The following is a 9,786-nucleotide window of genomic DNA, read 5'->3' on the forward strand; positions in this document are numbered from 1 at the left end:
GACTCTGACCACATATCCCGAGTGAGCCATGTTTCCGTGAAACAGAGAATGTTACAATCTCTGATGTCTCTCTGGAAGGCAACTCGTACCCTAATTTTGTCCTCCTTGTTATCTAGAGATTGGACATTGGCGAGTAATATGCTCGGGAGCGGTGGATGGTGTGCTCGACTTCTGAGTTTGATCAGTAGGCCGCTCCGTTTGCCTCTCCTGCGGCGACCGCGTTGTTTTTGGTCAGCCTCTGGGATAAGATCCCATGTCCAGGGTGGAGGTTCGAACAAAGGATCCGCATCGGGAAAGACGTATTCCTGGTCGTAATGTTGGTAAGTTGTCATCACTTTAATATCCAATAGTTCTTCCGGCTGTATGTAATAACACTTGCGATTTCCTATGCTAACAATGTAAGAAATAATACTTAAAATAATACATAAAAACAAATAACTGCATAGTTTCCTAAGGACCTGAAGTGAAGCGACCATCTCTGTCGGTGCCCTCTTAAATCTGAATACTTAAGTCTGAATACTTATGTAAATGTGATATTAAAGTTTTTTTTAATATATTTATAAATGAGCAGAAATGTCTTCACCTGTTTTTGCTTTGTCATTATGAGGTATTGTGTGTAGATTGATAAGGGGGGAAATAACCATTTAATTAATTTTAGAATAAGGCTGTAATGTAACAAAATGTGGAAAAAGTCAAGAGGGCTGAATTCTTTCCGAATGCACTGTATCGACCTCCTACCTTGTACCTCTCTCTGCACGTTGGTCTTGTACTGGTGCTTTCTGTATATAGCTCCATTCTTTTGTATTTTATTTTATTCCTTGTGTTATTGTTTTTAAGCTCTGCATCGTTGGGAAGGGCTCTGAGCAAATATTTCATGGCTAAAGTCGAAAGCAGGTGTATTATGCGCATGTGAGAAATACAATTTGAATAGATCATACTAATTTGAGTGTCGTGTATTTATGTTTACTGTTACCTCTAATCTATGAGACCAGGCTGGACTGCACAGCAGCCATGTAATCGCCCACGCCCTCCCTACTCTGGGACTGTATCAGCCAATGACTGTATATACGAAGGTATCAGCACGTTTGGCTACTTCGCATCTTCTTGCGGGATAGCCTATGCTGTATCAGGACAGGACGTCACGGCTTTGACCTAGGGCAAAGAAGCACGAGTTACCCACTTCCATCAGGTAAATGCGACAGATTTGTTTGATTGACTATTTGATAATGTTATATGCTGTCATTCTACAATTGGGTATAATGCACCATCGAAAATAATAGGCTCTAGCAAATCGCCCTTTTCGAGACGCTTTCAAGGTGTCCTCTATTTAAGCTCTCTATAAGGCTATGCTGTAAACGTGCTGTTTCATAGAAGCCGGTTTGGTGCAGTGTTATTTAAGATGAGACCGCATGGGCGTAGGCTTGTCTCCCCGCAGGCTCTTAGGATTTATGTGGGTACCGTTTAGACGAAAATATTATGTAGATTGTGCTGGGTGTGTTGGGTTCTTTAGCCTACTCTACAAAATATTTGTCCACTGTCATTTTGGCTACAATGCCGAGTTTAACAGCCAAAATAATGTTTTCTCCTGTTGGGATCATCATGGAAGAAGTGTGCTCTTGATAAGGTATGCAATGTGAAGGTATTTTTTATTTCACTTCTGGTTCTTAGTAGGGATGTAGTCTATACCACTATTCACAGTGGTCTTTGTTGAAATTTGGCACGCAGAGCATCTGAACGTACTTCAGTTTACCGGGCCGAGCACGCACGAGCCAGCAGGTGCCATGGAGTCGCATCTCTCTGCCACCGCATATCTCGTCCTAGGTAATGCACTCACTCTGCATGGCAATCATCTGGCTTTTTTTGGGGGGGGGGTGGGGGGTCTTGTCTATGAACTATTTCCTCTGTATTATTGTTTACATTTCTTATCATTACATCCTGTGATGTGAGTCCCAGGGATGTCTCTTATTGCCTCTTATTATGTGGGTCCTAGCATTGGTCTCCACAACATCTGGGTTCTTCTGGACTCCCCGGGGTCCTCAGATGTACCCCTGCCTCACCTACATGGAGCGCAACCTGCGGGTGGACTGCGAGTTCCCTGTGGAAGACAACCCTGCACACTTAGGCCCCTACTGCGAGTACAAGCAGGACAGCCGACTGGTGGGATTTGATTGTTTTTGATAGATTTTCGTTCTCTTATTTTTCTCTTTATTTACACTGAGTGTAAAAACATGAGGAACACCTGCTATTTCCATATCAAAGACTGACCAGGTGAATCTAGGTGAAAGCTATTATCCCTTATAGATGTCACTTGTTAAATCCACTTTAAACCAGTGTAGATGAAGGGGAGGAGGCAGGTTAAAGAAGGATTTTTAAGCCTTGAGACAATTGAGGCATAGATTGTGTATGTGTGCCATTCAGAGGGTGAATGGGCAAGACAAAAGATTGAAGTGCCTTTGAACGGGGTGTGGTAGTAGGTGCCAGGCGCACGTACTGGTTTGAGTGTGTCAAGAACTGCAACGCTGCTGGGTTTTTCATGCTCAACAGTTTCCCGTGTGTATCAAGAAGGGTCCACCATCCAGCCAACTGTTGGAAGGATATCCAGCCAACTGTGGGAAGCATTGGAGTCAAAATGGGCCAGCATCCCTATGGAATGCTTTCGACACCTGGTAGAGTCCATGCCCCAACGAATTGAGGCTGATCTGAGGGCAAAAGGGGTGCAACTCAATATTAGGAAGGTGTTCCTAATATTTTGTACACTCAGTGTATATTTGTTAATTCATTTAATAAATTATTTATTTATTGCATTTAACCTTAATCTTCCCCTATATGCATTTAGCATCAACACTGTTGATTTTAGACATTTAAGTGTTAACCTAAACGACTAAACCAGATATAAAGTATGTAGAAAATAGAATGGTATCAAGGCACAAGGCAAGACCTAAATGCAGACAAAAAGCAGGAGAACTGGAAAAACGCTGGTTGACTTGGAAACATGCAAGACGAACTGGCACAGACAGACAGGAAACACAGGGATAAATCCACTGGGGAAAACAAGCGACACCTGGAGGGAGTGGACAATAACGAAGACAGGTGAAACTGATCAGGGTGTGAGAAATGGAGTAATATATTTTTTAAAATAAGATCATATCTTTGAGAACTAACAATCACCAAAGGGAAAAACTAGACAGACAGTGAGAATCTAAAATACCAAAAATGTCATGAGGCTCCCATTGATTTTGTTATAATGTTTGAGTCACTCAGATAGCATAAGAATAGCATCTGCCACGTGGCAAAATGTGTAGAATTGCAGGAAATTAGTTTTGAAACTTTAAAATGTTCTCTACGCCCCATAACAAAATGTGTAGAATTGCAAGAAATTAGTTTTAAAATGTCCACTTCCACACTAACTTTGCCACCGCTGCTGAAAATAACCATAGTGGAACACTGAAGCAAATAAATTAAGAAAAAAATCTAATTCACAATAGGTGGGCAGCACCTACCCCAACGCTGTGTCCCTGGTGTCCACAGACAACCGAAGGAGGGCCAACGTGAGCCTGGTCAACCCCACCGTGTGTCGCCTCACCTGGGCTCCGATGGCGGACGATAAGCCCTACACCTACACCTGCAGGGTGTACCAGGGGTCTACCTGGAAGGAGAACAGCATGGCTGTACACCAGCGTGAGTCATCATGGGTACAGGGATGAGCAGGAGGAAGGACAACTGAGATAGGAGTGGGGAGGGGAGGGTAGTCTATAGTTGATGGTGCAAACATATACAAACATAAACGATTGCAAAAAATGCAAACATATACAGCATTGGAGTTGTTCAGTGGGTTGCCCAAAGATATGAATTTACTCAATCAAATATGTAGTAGGGTAGATAAGTATTATGAAAGTATTTCCAAGCAAAATTCTCTTTGTGGATCTCTTTGTGTACATGAAGACCTATTTGTTCTTGTGTTATTGCACATCCATGCAGATGAAGTGTGCATTTCGAAAGACATTTGAGTCATTTTAGTCTGGAAAATAAGTATGAAATCAAAAACTATTAGCTAAGTATAATTGAGAGAGAAGTGTGATGACACGATCTTTCAATAATGACTCTTGATGTGGTAGACAATATTATCATTTTTCTAAATGCAATTTTCTTTGTTACAAGGGTTTGTTTGTTGTGTTTGTGTACACGTGTTTAAATCTGATGGTCTGTTTTTGTCTGTCTAGGAATTCTTCCAATCTGTTCAGCCCTCAGCGTGATGTTCCATACCGGGCTATTTCTTCTGTCCCTTGTGATGTCACTTCCTGTAACTACGGGTCTCCTCTCTCCCTGACCTCCTTTCAATGTACAGATAGCTAGATGTTATTACATGTTTTTAAACAGATATTCATATCATTATTATAGTACACAATAATAGCTACAATTTACTGAGATCATAGTCAATGTGTAATGAGTGTGAAACAGTGGTATGTTGGAGGCTGTGGCTCCATATTCACTGTTTTCTGACCACTTCAATGATCACTTCAAAAACTGATCCATCAGACTAGATCTTATTCTGTATTATCTATTCTCTATACTTTAGGCTTTGCTTTTGGAGTATCAGGTGAGAATCCTATCAAAACTATTTCTTTATATCAGTCAAACTTTCAGACCTTCCAGACTTTCAGGCTCTTATCAGCCCTTTGGCTCAGGGATGCTAGTACTGGAATGGGTGGTCATGTCCTAAAGAGATTCACAATGGCTATGTTTACACAGGCAGACCAATTTTGATATTTTTCCACAAATTGTTTTTTTTAAACAATCAGATTAGTTAAAAGCAGCCTTTTTGGGGGGGGTGTAATGCAGCTTTAATATTGCTGAAAGATTGTGGCTTCCGTCAATGTAATTGTCTGCATCATTTCCAATCCCCCTTTTTTGTAAATATTATCCGTTATTATTTTACCCTAACACTACCACCCTTCCCCTAATTTGAGTAAACTAGTGGACTACAACACTTAGGCTTCTACTTCCAGTTTATACATACTATATACATTTTACGGACACAGTATATTTTATAATAGTTATATTTTGTTTATTTTTCTCCCATCCTTCAGCTACCCTCAACTCCTCCCATCTATCTCTGAAGACCATCCAGTTTAGATTTTTTATTTGCCATATAATTTTAAACTGTGCTGTTTCACAAAAGTTCTGAACCTATATACATTTTACGGACACAGTATATTTTACAATAGTTGTCTTGTTCTTTTTAGTACCACCCTTCAGCTTCATTCAACTCCTCCCATCTATCTCTGAACACCCTCAGGTTTTTTGCAGAGTTAGCTCCAGGTAAATGTTGCAATTCTTCAGTACCAAAACAAATGATCTAATGATTCTGTCTCTTCACAGCAAAATCTGCAGAGCTGGGATGGTTGTATAATAATTTCAATTATTTAACTAAGTTTTGAATCCAGCGTCATTTTATGTATCAGTTCATGAACCATGAATTCATTAGGCCTATGGATTTTACATGCCTCGGCAGGTGCACAGCCATGGGTGGGCCTGGGAGGGCATAGGCCCACCCAGTTGGGAGCCAAGCCCACACACTGGGGAGCCATGCCCAACCAATCAGAATACGTTTTTCTCCACAAAAGGGCTTTATTACAGACAGAAATACTCCTCAGTTTCATCAGCTGTCCAGGTGGCTGGTGGCTGGTCTCAGACGATCGCGCAGGTGGCGTGGTTACACGTGGTGTGCGGCTGTGAGGCTAGTTGGATGTACCGTCTAATTCTCTGTAATTACGTTGGAAGCGGCTTATGGTAGAGAAATTAACATTAAATTATCTGGCAACAGCTCTGTTGGACATTCCTGCAGTCAGCATGCCAATTGCACACTCCTTCAAAACTTGAGACATCTGTGGCAATCTTTTGTGTGACAAAACTGCCCATTTTAGAGTGGCCTTTTATTGTCCACAGCACAAGGTGCACCTGTGTAATGATCATGCTGTTTAATCAGCTTCTTGATATGCCACACCTGTCAAGTAGATGGATTATCTTGGCAAAGGAGAAATGCACACTAATAGGAATGTAAACTAATTTGTGCACAACATTTGAGAGAAATAAGCTTTTTGTGCATATGGAACATATTAGATATTTTATTTAAGATAATGAAACATGGGACAAACATTTTACATGTTGCTTTGATATTTTTGTTCAGTGTATATTTTTTGCTCCGTAAATGAAACTGGTATACTTTTTTTATTCATCACAATTTTCATTAACCAATTTTGGTCTTTAATGAAGGGGCGACAGACAAGTTTGCAAACGCAGCCTTTGTGAATCTCTTTAGGACATGATCACCCATTCCCATAGTAGCATCCCTGTACCATTGAGGAGATAGTGGGGGGGTGAAAAGTAAGGCCAACACTACCGTATCAGAGTGTGTATTTGGCTCACAGCCCCTGATTCTGGGGCACTTAAAGCTGCAGTATTGTATGTAACTGTTTGGGTGACCCAACCAAATTCACATAGAAATGTGATATGTCATTCTCATTAAAAGTATAAGAAACTGTGGATCTGTTCTATGTGCGCTATTTCTATGCGTCCCGTGCTTAAGTTTCTTTTTGTATCTTTTACGTTTGGTTTTGTACACCAGCTATAAAGAGCTGATTATACATTATTTTTGTACTTGAAAAAAAAATATCACAGCATTTTAGATGGTACATTGATTATCAACACTTGTTTTTGCACATAAACTGAAATTAGGGCAACTATTATGATTTTAGTAACCAGGAAATGGCAGAGTGATTTCTGCCTATTTTACCTTTAAGGATTTCCTCTGAATTACCATTAAGATAATGGATGAAATGGAAATGATTGGCTATGGAATGGCTAAGATATTTACATGTCAGGTGGTATGTTGTAACTATTCAATAATTGGTTAAGGATCAACTCTTGCCTTTTATTTCAATCTCAAAGTATTAAGAAACCTTTCATAGACGCAAAGAAATATGATGCTCTCTCTAGTTTGAAAGTTTTGTTTACATTTTGTCATTCCCACATGTTCTTGTAGATTTCACACAGTAGAAGCTTGAGCTCAGCTAAATTGTATATCAAAGGAAACATTACACTTAGTGATATCCCCTGTATTGCATAATTACCGATGGCTGATTAGCCGTTGAAAGTTCAAGACATGTCATGTTTTGATACTCAGCTTCACATGGCACATTATTAGTTATTGTAATAATGTATTAAATCCATAGGCAACAACATTCAACATTTTGTAATGTTATTTTTTAGAAAATTATTAAGTGGAATTGCTTACAGATGTATCTTGCCAAAAATGATTGATCAAATTGTACTTTCACTGCACCATAGCATTATTTTTGGAAATAATTCTACAGGTTATTACAAGTAAAAGCCTTTCATATGCTTTGCAGATGTCAAAATTCTTGTAGCAATTTTTTTTAGGACTCATCATGGAGGTCATTCTAGATCTTTGTCCTCAAAAAAAACTCCAATCACTGTGATTGAGATCAGAGTCTAGAAGACCACGCTGAAGTTGAGGCTGTTTTAGGACAAGCCCAAATTATAGAAAAGCTATTTAGATCATAAGATCAGGTGGTGAATGAATGAGATAGTTATGGTAGTAAAATCAAATTAACTAACTAAATGTTTCTGGACAAGAAAATGACTAACTGAAATTAGCACTTGAAATGGACCAGGGTTCTCTGATACACACTACCATCACGTGTCCTGATAGGAGTTAGTAAGTTGATAGTTTGTTGATGTTAGTGTATGGTATGTGCAGAATGAAAATAACATGTAGATGGGTTAAATATGTCTAGTTGATGATGTCATTAGCTGCTTCCCATTCTCTTCCTGTTTCATTCGAATGCTCTTATTGCTCCCACGCACAGCTCCCACTGGCACTGCACTAGCTATTTGCACATGCTTCAAGTGCCTGGGCTTTTTGAACGCTGCGTTATTGTTCACATCAGTTTCTGTGTCCTTGCAGACAATTCTGCTTCTCTTACACGGCACACCTTACTTTAGCACATATCCTATGTGCTGTACCTTTTGTTTTTGTCACTGTAATACTAGTCTAGTCTTCCATGCACTGAAATCTCACTAGTTTGACTGCTTTGCAAAGTGGGATTTGTGAATGTGATGTGGACACATTAGTTTGCCAAACCAGTGTTTTCTCTCCTTTCTTTCTTGCCACTGAATGTGTACAAAATGCAATAGCCAGAAATAAAGGTTTAACAGTAAAAAATATATATTTTTGTCTTGCTAACATTTCAGCATCTTCACTTTATTTCCATGATGTTCACAGACAATCTACTGTATATATGCTATTGGCAAGTTTGGTGTTGGTACAGTATACGTTCATTTCCCGATTTTGGAGGAAGTTATTATAGAATCATTCATCTCTCTTTGGAACATCAAACTTTTTTGACCAGGTCATGTGTTTTGTTCTCGTCCCTGGGGCCCATGCCTCAGAGCTCCAGTACTGTGACAATTACATTTACATTTAAGTCATTTAGCAGACGCTCTTATCCAGAGCGACTTACAAGTTGGTGCATTCACCTTATGATATCCAGTGGGACAACCACTTTACAATAGTGCATCTAACTCTTTTAAGGGGGGGGGGGGGTTAGAAGGATTACTTTATCCTATCCTAGGTATTCCTTAAAGAGGTGGTGTTTCAGGTGTTTCCGGAAGGTGGTGATTGACTCCGCTGACCTGGCGTCGTGGGAGAGTTTGTTCCACCATTGGGGTGCCAGAGCAGCGAACAGTTTTGACTGGGCTGAGCGGGAGCTGTACTTCCTCAGAGGTAGGGAGGCGAGCAGGCCAGAGGTGGATGAACGCAGTGCCCTTGTTTGGGTGTAGGGCCTGATCAGAGCCTGAAGGTACGGAGGTGCCGTTCCCCTCACAGCTCCGTAGGCAAGCACCATGGTCTTGTAGCGGATGCGAGCTTCAACTGGAAGCCAGTGGAGAGAGCGGAAGAGCGGGGTGACGTGAGAGAACTTGGGAAGGTTGAACACCAGACGGGCTGCGGCGTTCTGGATGAGTTGTAGGGGTTTAATGGCACAGGCAGGGAGCCCAGCCAACAGCGAGTTGCAGTAGTCCAGACGGGAGATGACAAGTGCCTGGATTAGGACCTGCGCCGCTTCCTGTGTGAGGCAGGGTCGTACTCTGCGAATGTTGTAGAGCATGAACCTACAGGAACGGGTCACCGCCTTGATGTTAGTTGAGAACGACAGCGTGTTGTCCAGGATCACGCCAAGGTTCTTAGCACTCTGGGAGGAGGACACAATGGAGTTGTCAACCGTGATGGCGAGATCATGGAACGGGCAGTCCTTCCCCGGGAGGAAGAGCAGCTCCGTCTTGCCGAGGTTCAGCTTGAGGTGGTGATCCGTCATCCACACTGATATGTCTGCCAGACATGCAGAGATGCGATTCGCCACCTGGTTATCAGAAGGGGGAAAGGAGAAGATTAATTGTGTGTCGTCTGCATAGCAATGATAGGAGAGACCATGTGAGGATATGACAGAGCCAAGTGACTTGGTGTATAGTGAGAATAGGAGAGGGCCTAGAACAGAGCCCTGGGGGACACCAGTGGTGAGAGCACGTGGTGCGGAGACAGATTCTCGCCACGCCACCTGGTAGGAGCGACCTGTCAGGTAGGACGCAATCCAAGCGTGGGCCGCGCTGGAGATGCCCAACTCGGAGAGGGTGGAGAGGAGGATCTGATGGTTCACTGTATCAAAGGCAGCCGATAGGTCTAGAAGGATGAGAGCAGAGGAGAGAGAG

The 9,786-nt window shown here is 41.6% G+C and overlaps 1 protein-coding gene across 4 annotated transcripts; it reads left to right on the top strand.

Moving 5' to 3' along the window:
* Window positions 1–853: 853 nt before the first annotated feature.
* LOC139536852 (uncharacterized) lies at window positions 854–8,247 on the top strand. 4 transcript variants are annotated; one of them, XM_071337533.1, is made up of 6 exons: window positions 854–1,189; window positions 1,607–1,624; window positions 1,726–1,821; window positions 1,991–2,157; window positions 3,486–3,678; window positions 4,221–8,247. In XM_071337533.1, the coding sequence occupies exons 3-6, from the start codon at window positions 1,782–1,784 to the stop codon at window positions 4,325–4,327; spliced, it is 507 nt and encodes a 168-aa protein (XP_071193634.1). In that variant the 5' UTR covers window positions 854–1,189; window positions 1,607–1,624; window positions 1,726–1,781; the 3' UTR covers window positions 4,328–8,247. The 4 variants fall into 4 exon arrangements, with proteins under 4 accessions (XP_071193634.1, XP_071193635.1, XP_071193633.1 ...); XM_071337534.1 differs by having other exon boundaries at window positions 1,610–1,624; XM_071337532.1 differs by lacking the exon at window positions 1,607–1,624 and having other exon boundaries at window positions 855–1,189; window positions 1,669–1,821.
* Window positions 8,248–9,786: the final 1,539 nt, after the last annotated feature.

The sequence above is a fragment of the Salvelinus alpinus genome, chromosome 13 (genome assembly GCF_045679555.1).
Source record: "Salvelinus alpinus chromosome 13, SLU_Salpinus.1, whole genome shotgun sequence".
In the NCBI taxonomy this organism is placed as follows: domain Eukaryota; kingdom Metazoa; phylum Chordata; class Actinopteri; order Salmoniformes; family Salmonidae; genus Salvelinus; species Salvelinus alpinus.

What these genes read in the sequence shown, in the direction of transcription:
- LOC139536852 (XM_071337533.1), top strand. Translation starts at nt 1,782, where the DNA reads ATGGAGTCGCATCTCTCTGCCACCGCATATCTCGTCCTAG. An exon ending in CACCGCATATCTCGTCCTAG is followed by an intron (nt 1,822 to 1,990) that starts GTAATGCACTCA and finishes TGTGGGTCCTAG; the next exon opens with CATTGGTCTCCACAACATCT. An exon ending in ACAAGCAGGACAGCCGACTG is followed by an intron (nt 2,158 to 3,485) that starts GTGGGATTTGAT and finishes AATTCACAATAG; the next exon opens with GTGGGCAGCACCTACCCCAA.